At 39.6% G+C, this 26,876-nt stretch overlaps 1 protein-coding gene across 2 annotated transcripts in view; it reads left to right on the forward strand.

Moving 5' to 3' along the window:
* COLEC11 (collectin subfamily member 11) overlaps positions 1 to 26,515 on the forward strand; it is a 40,978-nt gene extending 14,463 nt beyond the window's left edge. The window contains exons 2-7 of one of the 2 annotated variants that reach the window (XM_071741837.1): positions 2,167 to 2,322; positions 8,039 to 8,110; positions 21,482 to 21,553; positions 22,278 to 22,331; positions 23,586 to 23,681; positions 23,839 to 26,515. In XM_071741837.1, coding sequence (XP_071597938.1) covers positions 2,193 to 2,322; positions 8,039 to 8,110; positions 21,482 to 21,553; positions 22,278 to 22,331; positions 23,586 to 23,681; positions 23,839 to 24,248 — 834 coding nt within the window. In that variant the 5' untranslated portion in view covers positions 2,167 to 2,192 and the 3' untranslated portion in view covers positions 24,249 to 26,515. The remainder of the gene's footprint in view (positions 1 to 2,166; positions 2,323 to 8,038; positions 8,111 to 21,481; positions 21,554 to 22,277; positions 22,332 to 23,585; positions 23,682 to 23,838) is intronic. The other variant, XM_071741838.1, reaches the window with a different exon arrangement.
* The last annotated feature ends 361 nt before the right edge of the window (positions 26,516 to 26,876 follow it).

The following is a 26,876-nucleotide window of genomic DNA, read 5'->3' on the forward strand; positions in this document are numbered from 1 at the left end:
AACTGTAAGTATCTGTATATCAGTGAGTGTTGTCCTTCCAGAACCTTCACCCTAAGCTATAAGAGGAGACAGGAATGTTGTGAGGATAGAAAAAGTATGTCAAGTAAGGTTGTTCCTATTGTGATCTCCTAGACTAAAAGGTAAAATGAAACAGAGGCACAGGCCCTGAAAAGCAAATTGTTACTTTACAGCTTAGTGGAAACTTTCTTTTTGGTGATCCACACCGTCCCTGCTCTTCTTTCTGGTTGGCAAAGATTGTGTGTGAAGTAGTTCAGGGCTGTTCCATCCCAGCAGTGTGAGGTGTGGCTGTGTCAATACCCACAGATAGTCCCTGTTCCTCCTTTGTTGAATGGGAAGACCACTCAGCACCAATAATTTTCCCTAGGGTTTTGTGCCTTTTGCCCAGTAGACTATGACTGAATCAAGCAATTCCTTGATCCAGGAGCTCTCCCTGTGTCCGAGCATACACCTTGCCTTTTTCGGGCATGATCCTCCTGATGCATCTCTCTCTGAGAAAGCTGAGGAAGAAAAAGCTGAGGAAGGGATTTGAGCTAAGAGGAGCTCACAGCAGACTGCAGTCTGTGCCTGAAATCTGGAGGATCAGTGAGAATTGGGGAGTATGTTGTGGAGCACCCCTGCCCTAGAGTATAGGTGGTGTATCAAGGGTGTTGAGAGGAAGAGCAGTCTTACCTGCAAGTCCCTGCATGAGGAAGAAGACAAAATCTGCTCCCATCTTACCCTCTGTTCTGCAGTCTATTAATTTTATCTCCTAGAGGATAATGGTAGCATATATTGAACAGCAGTTCATAGTGATAATTTATTCTTCTAGCTCTAAAGTCATCTACTTAATCTTACTGCTAAGGTAGTTATTAAATGTATCAGAGGTGATGGTGGAATTTAAAATTAGAGAGCCTTTTTAAGCCCATGAACATTTTTAGGCAAAACTGAATTTTGTTGCACATAGAGGGAAGTTTGACCATCTTGTTTCATTCCTTATGTTTTGGTGTATGGTTTACCATCCCATTCTCCCCCCAAAGCTCCTTATTCTCCTGTCTCTGCTGAAGCACACTTATTCCTTAAGGCCATCAGCAAATTAATAGGTCTACCCTCCTAGATCCCCTGCATGTTGAGGGACACAAACCAATGTTGAGAGACATAAACCCAAAGTTGTACCTAATCCTACTTGAGTTATTTTTGAAGGAAATCAGGGAGCAGAGAGTAATCCAGCCGATGTTCTTGCACAAGCTGTTTAATGCTTGTGTTTGTGTTGTGGCTATGAAGGGTGATTATACAGGTACTTCCTCTTGAAACCCTGGTATGATTGTCAGCTTGCTTGTGGAGTACAGAGCCTTGGTGAAAGAAGGACTGGAAAAACATACCACAAGCACATAAATTATACTTACATCAAAGAATGTTTCTACAGACAGTCTAAGTGTTGGCTTTTTATGCTCCTTTCACACTGACTCCGTTTCTGTACTATTGCTTTCTAAGAGATCTCTTCAGAGCCCAGTACCAGGCAGGCCATTTTGCTTGTAGGCTTATTCAAGGATAGTCTCAGGGGTGAATCTTTTCAGGATTTATTGAAGCCTTTGATGTAATTTGATTGCATGATATAATGAAATATTTTATCTCCCTTTCTCTCTCAATGAATTACATCAGGTCTATTGTATCAGACAATTGGCTGGGCATAATTTCAGTGCTTAGATAGATGGGAAGTGAAAATTCAGGCCCTTAAGTTGGTCTCATCATCTACTGAATTGCCTCTTTAGAGCAGTAGACACTCTCTCTAAGTGGCAGCTTAGTACTACCATCTTTCAATGCAAGCCTATGCATTAGATTTTCCCCTTAGACCTTTCCAGATCCCTGCTTCCAGTGAGAATTCATGAATGCAGAAATATTATCATCACCTAATCTACTTTTTCTTAACTAACTTTTTTTCTGAGCTTTACCTTACCCAGCCTGACACTGACACAAGCTGCTGAATTGCCTGCTTTATATTTCATGTATGCCTGTGGAACACACAACCTGCACATCTTGTTTTCATGCTGTGTAGGCTATGGCATGCAAAAATACGTGTATTGTATTTGTAGTTCGATGCTGCATATGTTCAGAAACTGTTGAAAGTCTTTGGAATTCTTATAACTGTTTATTCATTCTTTTGTTTAGGAGTCAGTGACCTGCAAGTGCTCATTATGAAGAGAGATCTGGTTTTCTTGGTGACTCTAATTAGCCTTGCCTTCCTGTCGCTGCTAAGGTCTGGATATCCTCAACATATTGCAGAGGAGTCCTGCTCTGTTCAAATTCTTGTTCCAGGCCTCAAAGGTAATGTGGAAATCTACTCCAGCATTCAAATACTAATTCCTTCTTTCTTACAGGCTCATTTGCACCACTGTTTCAAATAGAGGCAAAGAAGGTGCCTTTCAGTTGTCCTCTTGTTTTTCCAGTTTGTAGCCTTCTTAAAAATGGAGTTTTAATGTTTGTAAGAACCTCAGTCTGTTAAAGTGAACATTGTGCAGAGAATGCTAAAGTGTCCCAAACTTACGCCTGATCAGTAGTGCTTGGTACTCTGATATGCTCCGTGGTTGCTTTGTCTGTGTTTTATATTCATGAATGATGCAAATCCCCAAAGACTGTAAAATCAGTTCCTACTTTATATCAGGAGAGGTTTTCATTGTCTTTTTATGAAGTAGTGTCGGGAAGTACTTTGTATTTTCAAGCTTATGCTTGTCTTCCCTTGATTTTTAAACGCTTAATTGCCTTTTAGAAGAAAAAAAAATTATTTTTTTTTTTTTTAGCATTTCTATAAGTTTGACAAAAGCAATGTTTTTACAAAATATGCCCCCAAACTATTGCCAAAAGAAGGCAACACAATAATTTATTTATCTTTTTTTGTAGCAACATATGTATTAAAGTACCTTAGATAGGATGCCAGAACTGGAAAGAATTAGCATTTTAAAGCAACAGTATCCATTATGGTGTGCAATCCTAGGCCTTTTCAGTCATTAATAGTAATTCTCATTATGGGGACTACGGTATTTCTACTGGAGTGTAACATCTGTGAGAATGGGGAACTACCTCTTAATCAAGGACAAAAATACCCATTAAAATCACGAGTTTGTTTTTAATTATATAAAAAAATATTGTTTAAGAACTGCACAGCTAACCTTCCAATTTTTCTGTTAATTATGCACTGTAATGTCACAAAGTTTGTCTAACAATATTGATGCCATTAGCATTATCTAGTGCAAACCTGGGCTTTACCCAGCTGACTGAAGAGCACAGTATGGGCTGCAGGCCCTGGCTGTGCTGGTTCATTTATCAGTGAGGACAAAGCTCAGTTCTCTCCTGCAGCTGCTCATACAGTTGACTTGTGAGTGCAGCCTGGCTGAGGTGTGAACTGCCTTCTCCAGACATTGCCCAGATTGGAAGCAAGAGAATAGGGCTGTAGGGATGAGTTGTGCTTGGCTGGCTGACTTCAGGACCAAAAAAGCTCTTCTGTTTTGTTTATTACTATTATAGATGTATCTTTTGGTCTGAACCAAAACCTGTATTTTTTTTAATTTTACTTCAGCATTGGCTTTTGAAGCCTTAATAATACATCTCCTGCAAATGTTCTAGTTAGAAAGAACAGCACCATATCCAGGTCTTCTGAGGTTTGATTAAGTAATTGAGAGAAGTTGTTTCATTTGTTTGATATATTTGCTGTGAAATAAGCATAAGATAATGCTGTTGATGTGATTCACAGAAAAGAACACAAACAGGTTAAATAAATGTTGTCTGAAGTTACACAGAAGATCAGGCAAAGGGTCAGGCCCTGTACTACCAAGGATTGACTGAAATGATTTTCAGTTTCAGAAAAGTTGACAGGCTTTGACAAGTTTTCTAACTTCTTTGCCTTGGTTTCCTTATTTGTGTAATCAATGAAAATTAACATCTGTTATTACCATTTTTATGAAAGGACTGTTCCTATTAATATATGCAGCAGGGCTTTTTGAAACATATAGTGCAGGACCCTGGCCCTTTGTCACAGGGCAATCCTGAGCCAGAAAACAACAAGAGGCCTGAAAACCATCATGTGTTAGTGATTTCACTCTTGCTTCATGAGATCTAAGTCTTGCAAAAATGAGAGAGATTGATGTACAAAATCAGTGAAGCACAAAATGGCCTGATACAGTCCTAGTTAATGTGAAATCCCTAAAAAAAAAAAAATAAATCTATCAGTGCTCCACTGATGCTGTCAGGGGGACTGGCTCAGAGAACTGGTAATGAGATACTGCTGTCCCCTGCTGGCACCATTCCAGCCCATGTCGGTGGATAAGGCTTCCTTTAAACCGAGCATAAATGTGGCTGCATGCCCAAATTTCAGCTCCCACGCAGAAGGATTTGTTCACTGCAGCTTTTAGATCTGCACCAACTCCTCCTTGTCTGGGCTGCCAGCAACACCTCTAATGCTGGAGGAACAGAGCCCTGCACCACTGCTGGGCATGAGCATGTCAGGACTTGGGAAAAGTAGGTATAGGGAAGAGGAAGAGATGAAGGAGACCATGGGATGTGTGAAAGGCAAAAAAAAAAAAATTAGGAAGTGAAGGTTAAGCCTAAGCAGTGGTGCAGAAAGTGAAGCTCATATTTAGTGATGAAGGAAAAAGACACCAGAGAAAAGCAAATGTGGGGGAGCATAATGGAGAAATTTCAGAAGAACAGGAGGAAATAGGGAGAGGAAAAAAGCATACAAAGAATGAACCTGAGTGGAGAGACTAGAAACTTGGAGAAAAAAAAAAAAGACTGATCCAATTAGGAAATCCACAGAATAAAAGAAGGAATTGCAATGGAGCTGGAAATGGAAGATAAAGCACCAAGCGAAGACATGAAGAATAGAAAAAGGCACAAATGAATGTAAGGTCAGCAGCAGGTCTTAGGGACTGTTTTTTGGGTATGTTGGGTTTTTTTTGTGGGTTTTTTTCTATATAACTTCATCAGTTAGGGAGTATGATGAAATGTGGAAAGGAAATGTGCTGTGGCTCTGAGAATCAAGACAGCAGACTGATCCCTGAAAGCTGACAATGTTAATGATGAGAAAAATGTGTTCTGTGTGAAGAAGGGCTAGATGATGAAGAATCTTCACATTGCTCACTCTATTCTTCCTAAAGTCCTGTTTCTTTTGATAGGCCCATGAGTCTGAAGTTACTACTATTGTGGAGAAAAAAACAATATGGAACAAATCTCCAAAGATTAAATTCTTACTTTGCCATCTTGTTTTGTCTCCCTTTTAGGATCTAAAGCAGGAATTGTCTTAACAGCCTAAATGGCCTACAATACATAGGTGCTACATACACAATACATAGGTGCTATAATACATTGGTGCTACATAAATAAAATAAATTTTTATACAGCCACACTTGATGCATCTACTCATTCATGGAATATGAATCATGGAAGAAAATTCTTGCCAGCCAATGAATGCTTAATAGCTCACATAATTAATATTTGGCGTGCTGTTTTCATTGTAGTAGGTGTTACAGCTCAAGATAGGCAAGATGTAAACATTATCAGAGACAGTTCCTGTGCCTAAGAATTCACAAAAGTAAGATAGTAAGACAGCAATAGTAAGATATATTGTTTGAATTATAAAAGATTTCTGTCAGAGGTGATAGGACAAGAAACTTGTAGCAGTGTCAGGATTGTGTCTGATACCTATGATCCTGCTGCAGCTCAATTTGGTACCCAGGGCTCAACTTCTTTAGGGTATGTGGGGCATCACAGCCATCTCACCCCATCTCAGCTGCATGGGGAAGAGCTGCCTTGCAGAAGATACTTTTCATGCAGTAGGGCTGGAGCACCCAGGAAGGGATGGAGAGGAGAGTGAGCATGAGGTAGGAGTGCAAAGGGACTGTGGCTGGTGCAGAAGGCCACCCTGGAGAAGCTGGGTAGGGATCACAATGCGTTGACCCAACCTTGTGCTCCAAAAGGACTGGGTGTAATGTGTGACATAGGGGCTGTTGACCAGGAGAGTGGAGCAAAGGTGTCTTTCTCCAAGTTACCTAATTTTGGTTTTTCTTCCTAATTCAGGAATGAAAAGTTAAGTTAGTGTTAATTGGTGATAAATTAAATTGACTGAACTTCCTTGGCAGAAAACTGTTTTGTTTCCCATGACACCTACACAGAATTTGCTTCCTCAGCTTGCACAGGGCTCAGGGCACATTGTTACAGCAAAACCAGGTGCTTAAACACAGCAAAGCTGAACTGGACCTCTGGTCAGTCCCTCTGGCCAAGGTCTTGCTGCTTAAGACAGCAGATAAGAAAAAATGCAGAGTGGTCTCGAGCTGGGCCCGGGGTAATTCCTCCCAGGAAAAGTTTCTTAAATACCCACACTAAGGAATGCAGAGTCATCTTATTAGAGGAATAAAAGCCAGCAGGTGTAATGGCCTGAAGCAAGAGTGATCTATTTTATTGATCCCTAATGCACAGCTTTCACTCTGAAGAACATGTGAAGCAATAGGCTGTAATAGCCTGCTCTCAGCCTCCAGAGAGCAGGAAAAAGTCATTGTCAGGATTTATCTTCAGCCCTGAGGGGGGAAAAGTAATCATACAAAGCCTATTGGTTACCTGATAATAAAAAAGTGATGTTCCCAAATGTGCCAAATAATAGCCTGTTTCATACTAACAATATTATTCACTGGGGATTATGTGAAGTTTGTCCTCATTAAGGTCAGAGAATGGCCTATTTTTGCATGTCTGAAAGCAGGGAAGATGGTCTGGAGCTTGCTGGCAGCCTGAAAAAGGAAAATAAAAACAGATGGAGGGTTGAGTTCAGCTCACCTGTCTGCAATAAGAGAGAGGGAGCTGGAGGCTGCATATTTTAAAGGTACCATGTTTCAGCTTGTTTTTACATGTCATCTCTATGGTCCCTCTCTGAACCACAGCTGTCAGCTATGCCAGAGAGCAGAGCTTGAGAGATAAATAATACCTGATAACTTTCCTACTATAGTGCTCCCATCAGCTTCCTGGGGAGAAGCTAAAGCCTTGCTGTCCTCTGTGGATAAACACCTTTGAGGATTCAGGTGTGTTGTGCTTGCTCTGGATCGTACATGTTGGCATTATCTTTTCTGTGGAATCTGTAGAGTTGGTGGGGGTTTTTTTGTTGTTGTTGTTTTGGTTGTTTTTTTTTCCCACATAAGGGTTTTTTTGCTTGGTTGTTTTTTCCAAAAATGGCTCTGTAAACAATTCTTTAAATTTTTATTTGCTTAAGAGGTTTTAATCTTATGTCAATGGCAAACTACAACAGAAGTACAACGGTATGGGGTGAGACAAGGTAAGCATCCCTTAATTTTCAATGGAAGGCAGGCAAGGGTGAGCCAAACATTTACAGAAACCAGTGTTTAAATATGCTGAGCATAATAATGTTCCATGAGCTAAGTTCATGTAAGTACAATGCACATTGGTTCATACTGCGGAGATTAAAAGGCACAGTATATAACTGAGAACGTGGATAAGAAGATACTTTTTCATGCTTAAAAATGATACTCTAAATAAGTAGATAGTAATGTCTGTAGTATGGGTCTGATCCACCTTTACTCTGTAAATGGCTTAATCTTTTTTTCTTTTAATTTAAGGCTAAAGTTAAGCCATTTTCACTTGAGACTTAAGCATTCCCATAGGAGATACTCAGGATGTGTTTGGTGAAGACAGTCCCAAAAGTTTGCTAAGTTAGGGCACAATTCTGAAACTTCTGCTTCAGGGAATTGCACTGTTGAACTTTTTGGAGGTTGGTGATAGAGTTAATATCCACAAAACTAGACCTATTCTATGAGACTTCAATGATGCACTGACTTTGGTTTTGTCAGTGTCTGTGCCGATTGCAGGAAACTGCTTTCCATGCATCAAGTAAAGCTGTTAGGTCAGATTGTGTCTATATTTTCCACCCCTTCTTGTCCTCGTTGGTTTTATTTTCAGTGGGGGGAATGGCACACTTACCACAGCCACCAACAGAAAAGAGTGCTGGTCTAGTATGACTCTTCTTTTTTCCCTTTTGTATCAACAGGGGAGGCTGGAGAAAAGGGGGATAAAGGTGCTCCAGGTCGTCCAGGCAGAGTTGGGCCTCCAGGAGAAAAAGGTAACCTTATTACAGAAGATGTTTTGAAAGTAATTTTGAAAGTAATGCCTTTTCTCATGAGGCAAATATGGTGGGCATCCTCTCTCTCTTTGCTGGGTGACTAAATGATCCTTGGGCTTTGTTGTGTACCATCGTGGTGGTTTAACCCCTGCAGGCAGCTCCACAGCTGCTCATTCCCAGGGAAACATAAGAGTCAGAAAATTCATGGGTTGAAATAGAGACAGTGTAAGAGGTGAAGCAAAAGCTGTGTACTCAAGCAAAGCAAAATAATACATTCTGTGCTTCCCATCAGCAGGCAGGTGTTCAGCTATCTCCAGGACAGCAGGGCCATAACAGTTACCTGGGAAGACAAATGCCATTGCTCTGTATGTCCCCCATCTCTTCCTTCTTACCAAGGTTTATATGCAGAGCATAATATCATATGGGCTGGAATCCCTTTAGTGAGTTAGGCTCAACTGTCCCAGCTGTGTTACCTCACAACTTTTTGTGTACCCCCAGCCATCTTGCTGGTGGTGGTGGGATGAGAACTGGGAAAGGCCTTGGCTCTGTGTAAGCTCTCAGCAATAAGGAAAACCTCACTGTTTTATTGACACTGTTTTGGTCACAAATCCAAAACACAGCGCCATACAGCTACTATGAAAAAAATTAACTCTATCCGAGTCAAAACCAGTACAAACTGTATGCACTCATTTGTAGACTAACTATTGCTTCCTGGACAAAAAGATTAATTTTTGGAAAAGAAAAATCTTGATTTTTTACAAAGGTCTCTTTGAAGAAAGACATCATAAGGCCTTCACCATATTTTGCCTTCTGCAGATGCAAATCTTACATTAGATCAGAGAGAAAAAATCACGAGGCTCAATTTCCTTATTTCCTTTTGTTTTGTAAGTGTGGATACTCAAAAAACTTTAATTAAAACCATTCAGAGAATTCAGTAAAAAATAATAAGCAGAGATGGCCATGAGTGATTCCACATTTCTTGGATCACAGTTCAGTACTATTTATGGAAAAATGATGGTAGCACTGTTTGCATTGTAGTTCAAAATATTTGGAGCTCTTGATAGGAATGGTGCTGAATAGTACTCAGTTATACATCTGGAAGAAATGTGGCATTTATTTCTTGCAAGAAATTCTTTTCCCACTTGTTTCACTCCCAAAGCAAGGGGGGTATTTGACCTCATAAGTTTTCCAGGAGATGCACATTCTGAAAAATTCACATTAGGAATAGTCAAAACATGTTATTTCAATACTGCAATTAAATATTTGAAATTCCTGTCAGCAGAATGATGGAGTTGTTTTTTACTAAACTGAATTTAGAAGTTTTTTTTAAAAAAATGATTCCAGAGGTAATTTACACTTCCTTACAATAATGTATGATTTGTTACCTAGTAGTTTTGGGCAAACATGGGACTCTGATATGTGTAGTTTTCCCTAGAACCAAAATCCATAGCTAGAGTTCTTTCCCCTACAATACACTGAAGAATTTATAACTCCCATGAGGGGGGTGTGTGTTCAATGAAGGTATTTCTCTTATGGAGATGTACCTGTCAAGGACAATCCTTATAAAAGAAGAGTTTGCTAGGTAATGCAGCATGAAGAGAAGCTGAAGTACCACAGAATAATTTAGGTGAAAACAGCTTCTCTAGTCCAATTCCTTGCTTAAAATGGGGCAGACAGATCAGGTTGCTCAGGGGCTTGTCCAGCAGACTTTTCAAAATCTCCAAGGATGGAGATTCCACATTCTTTTTGATAGGTCTCCAGTGATTGTGACTGTGATTGTGATCATTGCCTCTTGTTCTTCTGCTACGTGTCTCTGAGAGGAGAAGGCTGTATCTTCTCTCCAAACCACTTGTAGATAGTGGAAGACTGCAATTAGGTCCCCCTTTATGTTTCTCTACTCCAAGCTAAATAAAACCATCTTCCACAGATGGGCTCCAGTTTGCTCCTCTTGTATGAGGACCCAAAAATCTCTGGGTCCTTTAGTGTAAAGGACTTTTTTTTATCCAGCCATTGGCTTGCCTTAATCAATTCACTGCAGGTGAGGAATGTAGTGGCTTGATATTCCTTTCAACACTTTTCCTGTGTTTCTTGCCAAAGTCCTTCTGACTGGCAGCTCTGTCCTTCAGCATACAAACCACTCCTGCCAGCGTGGGGTGTCTTGCAGACTCACAGAGGATCCTTCCACTTCTTCCTCCCTGTCACTGGTGAAGGACTGGTTCCTGAGGATTGGCACTCATTATCAGCTGCTGGTTTGATGTTGGTAGCCTTGCAACATCATCAGATAGCCTTCAGCACCTTTGAATGCCTTCTGGCCAGTGCGATGGACCTGTGTAGATCCAAATGAAGCGGTCCCTGTCTCAGTTGTCCTCTATCATGAGTAGCATGTCCTACCCCAATCTTGGCTACTGGGCATGAAGAACTGGGAGGCTAGAGAGCAGACCTTGCTAGCAGAGACCAAGGCAAAGAAAGCACCAAGTACCTTAGCCTTTCCTCTGTCCTTTGTCATTAGGTTGCCTTCCTACTTAGCAGAATGCCCATGTTATCCTTGGTCTCTTTTTTTATTGCTGCCTAACCTGTGCCTTTCATGTTGTCCTTCATACATCTGAGTTCAACTTCTGAACTTTGTCCTTCAGAAATACTTCTGTGGCAGCCTATCCTGGTATTCACCTCCTGCATGCTTCCTTCTGCTTTTGTTCTCAGTGAACAGTTCTCTGTTTGGTCAAACTGCAATCTGCCATATCTGTTCATTTTCCTGCACATTGCAATGGATAGTTACTATACTTTAAGGAAATTGTTCCATAAGACTTGGAAGCTCTTTCTGGTCCCCTTTGCATTCATAGCAGCCTCCAGTACAATCCTGCACACCAGTTTCCAGAACAGGCCGAAGACCAGGCCTTTTAGACTGCTGCTTGTCTTCTTCACTCATCTTGGATGCTGTTAATTTTATGAAGGCAGTCATAGTTACTTAAGTCAAGCTTATTCTGGCTATCATATCCAAAACCAGTAAGTATGTAAATAACAGATCAAGGAGAACACCATCTCTATCTGGAAAACCAGTACTGCACTGGATAATTGTTCCTGATGCACTTTCTGAATTGATTGCTCCTCATGGTCTTGCTCAGCCAGAAGATGCTGAAGTAGCTGGTCTGCAATTTAAGAGGTTCTTACACTTGTTGAAAGAATTCTGTCCATTCAGCCCTGCTTCTTGACAAGACTGTAATGAATGTCCACCAGGACATTCTCTTTGCTAGCCTTGCCTCTAAATCTGACTTAAATGCTTTCAACAGTTCAGTGGCCTCTTGTGAAGCAAAGCTCCCTGCAGTCAAGGCACTGAGTGTGAATTGCATAACCCTTGCCTTCTCTTCCCTTCCTGGCCTTCCTGAAGAGCTCGTATCCATCCAGTATAGTATTCTTGATATTCTGGCTCTTCTACCATACTTGGGTGATTGCTGTCATTAAATGGACTCCCAGTTCCTTCTCTTTGTTTCTCAGGCTTTGATCACTTCTATACAAGTGTTTGAGATGGGCACCTACTCATGCTGCTTTCATGTGGGGAGCTTGAGAGCCTCTCTCATTGTGCATGCTTTTTGAAGTTGGCATTTTGTCAAATCAATGCAAAATGCTTTGACCATATGAAAAGTTGTCAGGCAAATCCATAATATAGTATTTCATTACTACTCTACTGTAAAATTACTATTATTTGGAAGATCATTCTCATAAGGAACGCTTCATTAAAAATAATGATAATTTTCCCCTCTTCCATACCTCCAAAAGTCCAAAATTCTGATGAGACTGAAAGAAGAAACACTGAAGTGAAAAACTCCCTGCAAGAGAACGTACTTAAAACAGAAAAGAGATGGAAGAAAAATTAATATTGGTATTTTTCCAGGCAATGTTTTCAGGTTATACAAAAGCAAATGTGCTTACTGCTTCCGTATTTTTTCCAACTTTCCTTCATGCATCCCCATTTGACTTGACACCTGTATGTTCTTGGAATATTTGGTAAACACATTTATTTTACTGCAGTAAGAAAATTCTACAAACAAATTCTCGCTTGAATTCTAGTTAACTTATTTTTTCATTAATGTGGTATGTTTTGTAGATATATGTTTTAGTCTGCTCCTTTCCCCAGGCAAAAGGGTTTATTTTTCTTTGCCTCTTCAAAGAAGAAAAATAAATTATTCGTGCTTGGGATTGCCTCATTTTAAGGATGGGAGAATGAATTGAGACCAGCCCTGAGGAAGAGGACTTAGGGGTGTATTGGTTGATGAGAAGCTCAACATGAGCCAGCACTGTGTGCTTGCAGCCCAGAAAGTCAGCTGTGTCTTGGGCTGCATCAAAAGAAGCGTGGCCAGCAAGGTCAGGGGAGGTGATTCTGCCCCTCTGCTCTGCTCTTGTGAGACCTCACCTGCAGCAGTGTGGTCAGTTCTGGAGCCCCCAATGCAGGAAGGATATGGAGCTCTTGGAGCAAGTCCAGAGGAAGGATATGAAGGTGACCAGAGAGCTGAAGCACCTGTCCTGTGAAACTGAGACATTTGGTGTTGTTCAATGTAGAGAAGAGAAGTCTCTGGAGAGACTTTATAGAGGCCTTCCAGTACCTGAAGGAGGCCTACAGGAAAGCTGTAGAGAGACTTTTTCCAAGGGCATGTGGTGGTAGGACAAGGGATAATGGCTTTAAACTGGAATAGGGTGGATTTAGGCCAGACATTAGGGTGAAATTCTCCACTATGAGGGTGGTGAGACACTGGAACAGGTTGCCCAGGGGGGTTGTGGATGCCCCCTCCCTGGAAGTTTTCAAGGCCAGGACGGTTGGTTGGGCTTTGCGCAACCTCATCTAGTGGGAGGTGTCCCTGCCCATGCAGGGGGGTGGAACTAGATGGTCTTTAGTGTCTCTTTCAACTGAAGATGTTCTATGAGTCTATGGAATTGTTGCCTTAAAAATAATTTGCACTATTTGGTGCCATATTTCATCATGGTGCTGTGTCTATTGTATCTTCTGAGTGTCACAGTGTTGATTGGATAAGCGAACAGACTTCACAGATGTAATTCCTACCATATGGAAAGGATGTGGAAGGACATTCAGCCTTGACCTACAAAAGACTTTCAGTCTTCTGACCTTTTAATCCCTGGTTACAGTCTCCATAGACAGTGGAGTCGGAAAGTAGCACCTAAACCTAAAGTTAAGTTCATGAATAAATACTTTTTTTCCAGACTCTCAGACTGAATGAGAGAGACTCAACTGCATATTCTCTTCCAGCAGTCCAAGGGTTTTCCAACTTGGTATCCAGAAGCTGGAACTTTGAGGGGGGGGAAAAAAAAAAAAAAAGGCAGAAATGTTCTTGGGAAATGTTCTTGGGAAAAATGTAAGCTACTAACACCAAGAGATTCAGCTTGCTGAGATCTTTTTCCAATTTGGTAGTTCATCTTATTTCTGGAGGGCTACGAACTGTGCATCATTTGGATGCTAATAACTTGTTCACTGTGCAGTTCTCAGAAATAGCCAGTTCCTCACCTTTTTATTCGACCTGGTTATCCAGTATCCAGTCATGACCTCTTGGTAGGCATACAGCACTGATGTCTTTTTAGGTCCTCAGCTGGTGTAAAGCTTAGACCTGTGATTCAGTTATAGCACATAGTTTAGTAGATTATGAAAAATGGATAAAATCATTGCCTCACTTTGTATTTACCCCTTTCTAAGAGCACACATGGATGATCACAGCAGCTCTGTTTCTGTGCAGTAGCCTGTTAAATTACAGTTGCTGTGTTAACAGGTGTTTGGCCCCCTGTATGTCTATTGAAGCCTGATAATTGCTGTCTTAGGCTATTATTTGGCTCCTTCTGTTGATGGAAACTGCTAAATTTCAGTGCATTTTTCTGCTATTTGAGTAAGCGATGGTTTCATGAAGGAGAACTGTAATTATTTTGCAGCATTTTTAGAGTTTTCTGCTCTTGGTATTAATTTGCATTATCAGAATCACAGTACTTTGTTATTTCATTTCTCATTTCTCAGGCAAGTTCATTCTAACAAAATGTGCTTAGTTTCTTTGAAATGCTTAGGTATATAATAATCTGTGACTGAATAACATACAAAAGAAACAGTCTTCTTATGATATGGTTGACCTGAAATGAACATCTCAAGGTTCAATGTTTTTATGGTATATTTTCCTCATGATATATTCAGATTTTCATAGTTCAGAAATTGATGAATATTAAAACTGGTGCTTACCAGAAATCAATCCAGCTCTGTGTGTCCTGATATTTCAGGGTGACATCAGACATGCTGATGATGTCTTTGGGCACTGATTAAGGTTATATTCCTCTTACTTTCCTCATTGCTTTTAATTAATTGTATAGGTCAATTATGATGCATAGCATGTCAGCAGAATATAAAACTGTGTTGACCTTATGTAAAGCATTGAGTGCTGGATCAAGTAAAGTGGCTGATTCAGACAAAAGTAGAGTGTACTATAGTACAAGTCTGGTGATGTTATCTGGTTAATAGTTGATATAGCTGATAGATGTAACTTTTCCCACTTGCCCTGATTGCTGTACTGCACACTCCCATTTCAGGAATGAACTTGGTTATTTGATTAAATTGTGATTCCACCCATAAAGCTGAAATTTCCAGGTATACAAATTCCAGAGATTATATGTCCCTAAGAACACAATACTATAAATATTCCCAGAGTAGCATGTATTCGGCTTATGGCAACTGAAATAAGGAGGAGAGGGTGAAATTACTGTTGGAATGCATAATCAAAGGCACAGCACATTAAAAATTTGTTCTTCAAGAAATTTTGTATTGCAAAAGGGATTCTCAGCAATCTTATACAGCTGAAGGTGTCCCTGCTTAGTGCAGGGGGGTTATACTACATGATCTTAAAAGGTCTTTTCCAACTCAAAATATTATATGATTCTCTGATTTTTATGATTCAATGATTTTTCTTTGAACCATAACAATTTGAAAATAAAATATTTTAGTATTTTAATTTCAACTATTATGCATATTTTGTTGCACTGGCATGTGAAGCAGAGTGAGACACATTTTTCCCACCTTTCCTTAGGTGGGGACCTTGTCTCTCTCTACCTTTGCAGTGTTAGCACAGTCCCTGGAGTGGTTTTGGCTTGTGCAGGCAAACATAGGTACCATAATGAGGTAACACAATGAACAGCTTGCAAGTGATTATTCTGGTTTGAAGAGTAAGACAATTTGATATTGTGGATTGTACCATTCTTGGCCACCTGGTTCCCAGTGCCAGAGAACAGTCCCAGGCATTTAGTTTACTACTACAGGCATAGCCTCTTAAGTGTGAGAGAAGACTCATTAATTTAACTGGATTGGAGCCAAAGTGCTCAGTCATTTGTATAATCAAATTCTAAAGAGAGGTAATATCATCTTAATTTATATTTTAGTATTACTGATTGCTCATTAATATGTAATCAATCAATCCTTTAAGTTTCAAGTCAACTTTTACATTAATTTATCGCTTACTAAGGAGTGCTGCAGCAGGATTCCATAGAAAAGTCCTGACATTGACAGTTGTGGATTCACGAAGTGGGTATCTGGTTCAAACCTATCTTTTGGTTCCACCTGAACTCAATAGGATTTTGAGAAAATCTGTAATAAACTGAGTGGACAAAATGATGGCAGATGGGCCCCAGCGTAAATAAACGTATTGCCTAGGGACATTAGGGATATGTAATTTAATCTGTAACAACATGATGCCAAGAATGAGAACTTTCACTTAAAGCTTGGGAACTGCTCTGAGGTCATTAGCAGCAGCCCCCAAAGCCAACAAAACACTGCTCATCATCAGAAAAAATATGAAGGACAAACCAGGAGCTTTTGCTGATTTGCTCTATAAAAGCCCAACACACACCTGGCACGAGTATGGTTCTGGCCTCTGTCTCTTGAGAGTGACATGGGAGATTAGAGAGGGGCACAGAAATGTGAAGAAAATGGAGGAGCTGCCTCACAAGGAGAAACTGAAAAGGTAGAGAGGGGTCTGAGGAGGATATGATTGAGAATACAGAAGCAGAAAAGCAGTGAGTGAGGTGACCTGCTGTTCACCAGATCCCATCATACCTGAATTAGGAGGCACTCACTGGAACTGCTGGGGAGCTGGTTCAGCAGCTCCATCTGCAGTGGGCTGCAGAGAGTTCTGGGTGCAGAGAGGTTGTGTGACTTCCCTACATGGCACCTCCTGCTGCCACTCTGGGAGTCTGACTGCTGGGCTAGATCAGCCACTATCTGAACAAGCCTGTTATTATGTGGATAATGTAATTCTGGCAAGATACATGTTTCATAAAGGCAATTATTTGTGTGCATCTGAGTATACACCCCCACCATTCAGGAATATTCCTGAATATTTACTGTATATTCCATTTATTTTCTTTGAATGTACTTCAAAATTCTATACACTTTTCTGCTGCCTGCCTAGACTGCATTTTTTTTTCTTTCTATCCTTATTTTCCTTACTAAATTTTCTAGCCTTTCTAATTTCTAGGTCGTATGGATAGACAAAACTTTCCTCTTTTTTGTGTTTTTCTTTGTTTGTTATGCAAAGCTTTTAATGCTTCCCTCTGTCATTAAGGGACCTGTCTAACATGAGGGGGATAGGTTGCTGCTGAGAGGGGTTTATTTCTCCATTGCCTACCAGGGAATCTTAGACAAATAGCTTGGTTTAAAAATCTAACTCTAAGGTGGCTAATGCTGAGTGAAATTAATTTGTCCCAGCTACATAAAATGCCACCTGGGATTCCTTAGCCAGTCACTGAAGGTTAGAAAACTAACCTTCAGTGTTATGGATAATTCAGATTATTTAGCATAAAGCAGTACCGTAGTCAGCTGGTGTATTCAGAATTCCCTGATTTCCATTTGCCAATGGTTTTAGAAAGTTAAGTGTCCTGAATGTAGATTACTACCATAAGATCATTATATCCTTTAAAAATTCATTTCTCTTTCAAGTAAGGCTAAATATTTGCATTCAGAATACTGACTTCTGAACAACTAAGAAGGTACAGACATTGTCACCTTGGTCTGTATCTTACATTCTTTGTCTAAGTATCCTCTGCAGGTTGCTGTCAAAGCTGGCACTAGAGTCAAGTGGCCTTTGGTCTGGTTTGGGACACTTTTGCTTTCACTGTTAGGTAGAGGTCTCTGTGATGTTTGCTATGTCAAGTCATGAAGAACTTCTACCTGATTTGTCTTCAAATCTTTAACTTCAGGAAGTAAACTACTGCTCTCTTCCCTTTGACACTATTCATGCTTGTGACATGGTGAATTTGTGTTTCTGCTAGATTTGTCTTTTTTATACTTTTTTTTTTTTTTTTTTTTTTTTTTAAAGTAGTTTTATAGCTTCTTGTCTCTTCCAATTAATCCTGCCTGAAGAGATTTGTATGAAGACCCCCATTCATAGTGTTGCACTGAGCCAAAGCCCTCAGTTTTTCACAGTTTGTGCAGCCCACCATTCATCTCTGGTATTTTATTTCTTCTCCTGTTTGTGGGCCTGAAAAGGCCACCAAGAGGATCATTCAGAGTTTCCTTTTCTTCACTATCTTCCAAAATCCTTTAAGTTTTCTATAATTGGTTCCAGTGTATATCACCTTCTTCTGAGAGGTGACAGATGACTTGCTTCATATTCTTCATTCAAACTTTGTTAGATTTCCTACTTTTGGTCTATGGAGACTTAATTTCTTTCATTGTCCTAATTTCTTTCCAGCTCTCACTTCCTGATTTCATGAAGACTCTTTAGACTGTATTTTTGGCAATCACAGGGGCACTTAAAAAGGACTTTAAAAAATGTATTAAAACTTTTGAAACCCTCAAGGCAGATGGGTTTCTCTTGAAACCTTGTGATTTATTCTGCCGAAGAAGCAGAATAAGAAAGCCCCTGGAGCAGAAGCAGGGGTTAGTCACTGTAAGAGAAAACCAAATTCAAACAGTTCTTTTAATGAGCACAGGAGACCTAATGGATGTCTTCATTGTTTGAGATAACCTACTACTGAACAGATCACGTAGCTCTTGCTTGCTATTACTGAGAAGTAGTTCTCTTTCTGGGCAGTATTTATGAGAAAGAAAATGAAGTAATTTTATATATTATTTATGCATTAGATCTGTGTATTTATTTAATTTCAGGTGTAGCAGCCTGAAAATAGACAGCATTCAAACAGGTGACAATCTGTTACTCTAATTTTAATTAATAAATGTTCAAAGAAAGAAAGGTAACTTTTAGAGTAACTTGACAAATTCATTGCAAGCTGAAACATTAGACGTTTTCAATGAAATACCCTCTCAATATACTATTTTTATTGGATAAATATCCAATGGTAGCATCAACACATTCATAACTTGCACAGCCCAATGGATTACATCTTTAAAGCAAGCATGAATCTGTTCTGAAAGGGAGGCTTTATTCCAGAAAGCTGGCTGGGTGGATTGCTTCCATTCTTTCAGTAGGAATAAATACCATAAGAGAAAAAAAATGTTTCTTTCTTTTAAAATTTCCTAATTGAGTCCATGTCCAGTAGTGACTGAATACGATCCTTGTTGGAAACAAGAAATTAATTGATTTTAGGACTACCCAATAACTGATTAGACTAACAAGCCATACACATTCAGTTTCTCTCCGTTCAGAGGAAAATATTTCTTCCTGACTCATACCATCAAGTGACTGTTTCTTGAGACTGCAGGGAGTAACACAAAAGACATCTCTTAGCCCAGTGGTGATCAGTGTAGAGTCTGAAACTTATTACTAATTACGCTTATAAGTTAAAGGTAACGATGAAAAAAGTCATAAAATTATCCAGCTTTTAAAAATATATAGAGGAAATATGTGACTGTCCAGTTACAGTAATATCAGAGGGCAACAGATCTTCAGTTGTCATAGATACACAACTGAGGCTGAGCTATGATGATTTACACAAGTTCAATTGCTGGACCCTATAGTAGATTTTCATCCTAGCTGGTATCACTGATTCCTTGCTCCTGTGTAGCCAAACAGTACATGCTGCTTTGATCAAAGAAACAATATTTTTAACAGTCATTGAAAAAAAATGCATTGATATTTCCTGAAGCAGTCTCAGTCGTGGGTTTTGGCAGGATGGGAGCTTCAGAAGGCATTTGGATTCTCATCCCTGTAGTCCTTCTCTACCCACTCTCCATTAATACAGTGTGGTACAGTGGCAAAGAAGCCTAAATCTGATGGAAGAGCATTGCACCCAAGAAAGGTATCACCAGTGTGCACTGGGATGCAGTATTAATTCCTGAGGCTTCTTGAGCCATAGCAGCTACAGCATGAGTGTAACAAAATGGCACCTCTCATTTCCTAGATCTCAGAAATTCTACATAAACCTGGTAATCCTCTCCAAATCAATGCCAGAACTAAAGTATCATTTAGAAAAAGGAACCTGAAAAGCTTAGACTACATAGAGTTTATTGACTATAGATGGCTTGGTTTAAATCAAAACCTTCAGTCATGTGTATGTCTGCTGTATTTACTCCATAAGGTGACCGGTGCTTATTTATATTATTAATTTTTTTTATTAATTTCAACTGTTGACTCCCTTAACTTGTAGATGAGGTCTGTAGACATGGGGTTGAATAAGGCTTTGCTGTGAAAATCTAAAGTTCTTCTCTCAGGTTCATGCTATTAAGAGAATTATTTTTTTTAATATTTGATAAATACCATACCAGAAAAACCAGGTGAAGTAACAGGCATGTTTGGGGTTTTGTTATATGAGCTCTGGAGGAGCTCAGATCAAGGACATCAATACTTGGACTGTGGCACCTGTTTTATTAGTAACAGTGCTTCAGCTTGGTTTGTGAAGACAGTGATGGCAAAGAAACTGCCTGTTCCAGTGCAAATTCTGTTTCCCCTGAAGGCATTCTAATATTCACTTTGTATCACACAGGAAAGTACCACTAATAGAAAAGAGGTCAAAGTCAGACAAAGTGAATCAAAATGTCTGACATTAGATTTCTGGGTATGCCTCTTGGACACAGATAGGTGACAGTGGCTGGTTAATGCAGATTTATTGACAATTTCTATTGATCTTGAGAGGTGGAACTGCTGCCTTTTATTGTCAAAACACAGCTGAGGAAAATTATTTTTTAGCAGCTCCTTTGCTTGCTCCTTTAGCACTGTGAAGTATTCTGTACAGCTGTCTTTAAAATTAGTAACATTGAATATCTCTGGTTTGAGTCAGAATTTGCATGAACGTGTTCAGGTGTCTGTATATGTATATATGTCTATGTAAGATTTCCATTACTTTTAATTTTTCATTAATGTCATCTTCAAATGCAAGAGCAAAGAATGAGGATATGACAGTTTCCACAGTGTTTATGGTGTTAAAAATAAGCCATTAAGCCCAAATTCAGCCCTCAGTTACAGTGAAGCTACTCTATTAGATCAAACTGTCAGTTGTACTTGGATCACAGAATCATAGAATCATAGAATTGGCTGGGTTGGAAGGGACCTCAGAGATCATCAAGTCCAACCCTTGATCCACTACTGCTGCAGTTACCAGACCATGGCACTGAGTGCCACATCCAGTCTCTTTTTAAATATCTCCAGGGATGGAGAATCCACTACTTCCCTGGGCAGCCCATTCCAATGTCTGAGCACCCTCTCCATAAAGAAATTCTTTCTAATGTCCAACCTAAACCTCCCTCGGCACAACTTGAGACCGTGCCCTCTTGTCTTGCTGAGGGTTGCCTGGGAAAAGAGACCAACCCCCACCTGGCTCCAACCTCCTTTCAGGGAGTTGTAGAGAGTGATGAGGTCTCCCCTGAGCCTCCTCTTCTCCAGGCTGAACACCCCCAGATCCCTCAGCCTCTCCTCATAGGATCTGTGCTCGAGTCCCTTCACCAGCCTAGTTGGCCTCCTTTGGACCTGCTCCAGGACCTCGATATCCTTCCTAAACTGAGGGGCCCAGAACTGGACACAGTACTTGAGGTGTGGCCTCACCTGCACTGAGCACAGGGGCAGATCCTTTAGGTCTTTTCAACTCTGTGAGTTTTAATCCTCTGCTCTGTGTTTGCATGCAATCCCTCCTCATTTTCAACATCCTTCTTTCATGATCATCTGAGAGAAGTTTGTAAAAACTTCCAGTGGCTCCCAGCCAAGATTAATTTTCATTTACACCTGTATGCCTCATTAATGTCAATTGCTTTGTGAAGATGAAATTACTGTCTGCATTGTTATACATAAGTTCCTCACAAGGAGTGAGATGGAAGTCTGGAGTTTAATGAATATTTGTGATACAGTGTGCTTTCACCTACTGTAAAAACTGGTTATTGCAAGCATGCTAGAATTTGAATGAATCCAACTGCATTACTCCCTGTGCCTTTTGTCTTTCTGATACATATAGGGGAAATGGGGGACAAAGGACAGAAAGGCAGCGTGGGACGCCATGGAAAAATTGGTCCTATTGGTTCAAAAGGTATGCCTAGTTCTGCTCCTTTTTCCATTAGTGTTTTGGATGAAAAATCTGTGATTTATGTTTGAGAAAATTTTAGGAGCTTGAAAAATGGTTAACAAGTCTCAGAGTTGACCATCATGGGGAGTTTCTCACACTGTAGTCAGCCAGATGTCTGAGATATCTCGGTTACCTTTTGCTCTCACTGCAGTACATTTAACCTTAAAGAAGGGTGAGAATCTTGTCTTAAGGCAGAATAAAGACCTTTGTGCACCATCACATAAGTGTGGACGTTTAAGAGAAGCAGATGGGAAGATGTCCTGCACTTTGGAAGGCTTTTGAGAGCCAGAAGACTTAGAATTCTAATCTTGCTGACCCCATATGCTTCTTATGTGACTTTAGTTAATTAATTTGGACCATTGTTTACTTAAGCATCTAGACTATGAAGATTTAGGTACTGATGTAGCATATCCAGCCTTCATATCCAGCCTTGTGCAGCACCTGGACTTGTTGGTTCTGTCATGTTTGTGAATGTCAAACAATAGATATTAGTACGTATTGTTTGTGTTCAAGTTTCATGGCTTTGGCTGCCTTTGTGTATTGAATAAGACAGAAAAATATTATTTCTGCTTGGACATATTTCTATTTTTCACATTTGAATGTTACTAGAGAAAAAAGGAATAAGTGCCAAGTGAACAGTTAACCAAAAAAAGCTGCCTTACAATTATATTCTTTTTTATGTCTTTAGGTGAAAAAGGAGATAATGGTGACATAGGACCACCAGGTCCTAATGGCGACCCAGGTAATCCATGTCACACCTTATATCTGTGAAGGGTTTTACAAAATGCATCACCACCAAAAATAGATGCCTGTAACTAGTGGGGAAAATAATGAAAAAGTAAAATTTTCTGTAGGCACTAATATTTCACTGTAATGTTTTCAAATGACTTAAAATTATTGAAGTTGCAGTAGTCAGTGGGCTTGGGTATTTGTTGAAGTCATGTCTCAGAGCTCCTCAGAGGTGTGATCATTCCAGAAAACAAGTGGGAACTGGAGTGTAACTTTCCGTATCAATCATCCCCAGTACAAAGGGATGTTTATGCATACCCCGCTCTGGCTTTCAGCCAACACAAAGGAGAAGGATGGAAACTCCTGCCCCTCCATCGATTATTTTTATAGGAGCAGGAGATTAGCAGGAATACAGATCTCCCAGACAAAGGGTTGAAAATTTGGCATGTAAAGAGTCTTACAGAGGTGGTGGATTCAGATTTTACTCAGTTTGTTCCTTCCCTGACAAGGTGCTCTAGAGGTGCACCGATTAGTTTTCTCATGAGAACATAATTTGTCACTCTAATTCTTGAGCCAGAATACCATATATGTAGTCATAAAACACAGTTTTGCAGTCCAAGTGCCCTGTTCTTAGGCTGACTTAGACACCTAAGTTGAATAATTGGGTAATCAAATGCAGATATGAATAATTACACACCGAACTGGAAACTGTAATTGATCCTCATTCTGAGATGTGAGCTCATAGATGTAACAATTATCCTTTTAGTGTTCTCATTCAGATTATCTTTGTCAAACCAATATCAATTTGGGTTAATACATAGTTTTCTGTTGTCTTATTTTGTTGGAAGAAGTACTGTAAATTCTGTACTTTCAAATCTACGTTTTGCAGGTAATTACGTGCATTACATGGTTGGAACATCAGCCTTTTGGTTCTTCTGTATTATGTTCCTCATGAGGAACAGGCAAACAATGCATTTTGCAGATGTTTGTTGTGGGAAAAGTGCTTTATGGAGAAGACTGAAGAGCATAGTTCTAAATGGAAAATGTTGCCAATGCTTCTAGTTTAGAAAAAATCTGTTTTTTTCTAGGGTTTATCTATTTGTGTTAAGGTGATTACTAATCATGCAGGGCTGAAGCATTCTGTCTGTCATTTGCAAGACAGCTCCCTCCAGAACTGCCAGGCTGTGCCTTTAATAAAATTATGTAGGTAGTTATTGAAATTAGGTAACTTTTTTTTTTTTTTTGGTGTATCTGTCCCATTTTGCAGGCATCCCCTGTGAGTGCAGCCAGCTACGGAAGGCCATTGGCGAAATGGACATCCAAGTGGCCCAGCTAACAACAGAACTAAAATTCATAAAAAATGGTAGGTTAATTTTAGATAACTATTTTCCTTTCCTCTTTGCTGCATTTTACTGGTGTCATTGCTCACGGGGAGCATCACCATGCTGTGTCTGCTTTCTGAAACTCTTTTGGGGTGTGCAGTAAGTTGGTTTATAGAAACGCGAGTGCTCACTTTTCAGCACTGCCCTCCCCCGCAGCTGTCGCCGGTGTGCGTGAGACAGATCATAAGATTTATCTGCTGGTGAAGGAAGAGAAGAGATACAAGGAAGCCCAGCTCTACTGCCATGGGAGAGGAGGGACGCTGAGCATGCCCAAGGATGAGACTGCCAACAATCTGATTGCCTCGTACATCAACCAGGCTGGGCTCACCAGGGTTTTCATTGGGATTAACGACCTGGAGAAAGAGGGAAATTTTGTCTATTCTGACCGGTCGCCCATGCAGACCTTCAACAAGTGGCGCAGCGGGGAGCCCAACAACGCCTATGACGAGGAGGACTGCGTGGAGATGGTGGCATCTGGAGGATGGAATGATGTTGCGTGTCATATCACTATGTATTTTGTGTGTGAATTTGACAAAGAAAATGTCTAAGCTTCTCTGCTCGCTCTGTATTTTGATAGTGTTTAAGCTGATTGTACAAGTTACCCCGTGTTTATGGAGTACAAGTGGTATTTTGCAAGGATGTTGCATCGGTGTTGTACAGCTGTAAATACAATTTAGGTATTTCAAATATCAGTATTTACCCTTCAGAAGGGAAGAGCAGTGATAAGAGAGCTTGTTTTTTCTGTAGGAAAATATATGTATTTAGATAAAAGGTGGTTTGGGGCTAAACTCTGCCCTTGCAAGACTTAACAAATGTGGATTTCATGACTGTAAGGGAAGGCAGAATTTGGCCTTTAGTTGTTAAGGATTATTATTTCTGAAGAAGTAGGTTCCTGATACTTTTTTATCTTAGCAAAATTTGTAGTTCTAAATGTTATTTTCTTGTAGTGCTACAGGGTATTTCAGCAGCAAGGCAAATATTTTGTATACTCCAGTTAAATTTACAAGTATTACTGTAAGGTTTTTGGATGTGAAGATGTGAAGGTGTTGAAACTCTTTTTTTTTTTTTAAGCAGCCAAAGTAAATCAACAGTTCAGTAGTCCCGCCAGTTTTGCAATGTTTCTTTAATAAACTGTTTAGAGACATGTGACAAAAAGGCAGTTAAGTAAGCTGAATTTCAGTGCTGAAGGAGGACAAATTTTAGTACTGAAAGAGAGATTTCAGCCAGATGTTTTGGGGTTGGCTAAAAGTAAAATTTGGTTTTCTTTCTTTTTTCAAAAATCCTAAATAAGATTTTTGCTTTCTGTATCCTTTAGTCAAGAATAATTAGGTGCATGGACTGTTTCAAGCCCCAGATAATTTCTTAAAGTAAAAGCATTTCATATTTGTATAAGATGATCTTGCTGAATCTCATTATTAAACAAAATAACAGCCTTCCACAACATAAGGTAGACTTCATAAATAGATAACGAATCTCATTAAAACTGTTCAGTTGTTTTGGCAGGAAAACAGTTTACATGTTTACTCATATTGTAAGGATGACCCCCTGAAAAGCAGAAAAACTTTCCAAATTTTTTCTGATTAGGTATATAGCAGTAATAAGTAATTTTAATGACACGAATAATTTATGTACTAAGTTTGCAGCTGCAAGTGATGAAAAATGTGGTGTATTTAAAAAAAAAAACCACAACAGCATCATTTCACAAAGGAAATTATGAATTACTTTGGAACATCCTGGGATGTTGTTGCATGACATCTTATCTTGCTGTTAGGCATAGGTATGTAGGCACAGTGAGGCAAAATGTCTGCCTGTTTTTTCAGGAATACCTTGCACAGTATTTAAGATAATTTTTAAGGAGAAAAGAACCTTTATATATCACAGTAATCAAAATATATGTCTGACCATTATGGGAGATTGGTCTACAGGACATCCACAGTTCATCTGGCCCCAGAGATTTTCCTACAGCAAGGCAAGACTGACTCATATCAGCTCTACAGAGCTGTGGTGTATAAACCATCAATGACCACACGATTCTATTTCATATCTACAGAGTCTGACATTAATTCATAGGATGCTCTTAATATACACCTAAAAAGACAAACCATTTTGCTTACTATATTTACTCTGTGAATTTGAATCCATCATATACAGATATGTTTGCTCTTAATTTTGAAGTTCAGTAGCAAATTCCTATAGTATTTGAATATCAGCCCAGCTCCAGAGCAGTGACTTTAAGATACAAACATTCTTTGATTGCTTTACTTTCTAATAAAGGTAGGTGTGATCACTATGTGTTAGGCATTCTTCCAACTGTATATTGAAAGCTATTAAATAATGTGAATATGTTTTTATACTAATGTTCAAAGACTACAGACTTTGCAGGGAGCTACGAACTCCAGTGGAGCTATTTGTTTTGAATAGTATCTTTTAAATGTCATTGTTGTTTCCTGCCTGCTATAGAAATCCTCAGAAGCCATTTAAATCTCCGACATCCTTTTGTCAGATCACTTTCCCCATAATAAACCAGTCCAAACCTAAGTTACAGATATATGGAGCCCCCTCAGTATGTATATCCTGCATTTGCTAACTGTTTATTTTCCACACAGGTTCTGAAGGTCTCTGTTGTTAAGTTGGATTTCCTCAGAAACTTAAAAAACGTCCTTCTGAGGAGGTGGGAATCTTTTTCAGATGCCAAATACTCATATTTTAGCTGGAATTCACACCAAGTTTCTAAAGATTGCCCTGATGTGTATGTTTTAGCAATCTCAATTTCTACTGAAATTTAAGATGAAAAATAAAGGCAATGGAAAAAACATTTACTTGCCCCAGTGTTTATCTTCTTAAGGATATATTTTTGCAGTTCCTGGTTTATGAGATAGAAAGGAAATGAGTTGTATTATCAGAGCCCTATACATTGGCTGCAACAGTCCTTATTTCACCATTTGGGCAAGGGGAACAAGGTTACTGTATAAGGCCTGCCTGTCCTGCAAGGAGCAAAGACTGCACATCTGATATTTACACCAGTGAGGAACTCAGGAAGAAAAGATCCTTCAGAAGGGATTGGAAATGAATGAGCCCTTCCTAATTTGTTTCACTCTCCAGTTGCTGGCCTCCATAGCTGGACCCTTGCTGGAGGCAGAAATCAATGTTGCATGTGGCACTCAGCCTGCACAAAA

Source organism: Heliangelus exortis, chromosome 3, assembly GCF_036169615.1.
Source record: "Heliangelus exortis chromosome 3, bHelExo1.hap1, whole genome shotgun sequence".
Taxonomy (NCBI): domain Eukaryota; kingdom Metazoa; phylum Chordata; class Aves; order Apodiformes; family Trochilidae; genus Heliangelus; species Heliangelus exortis.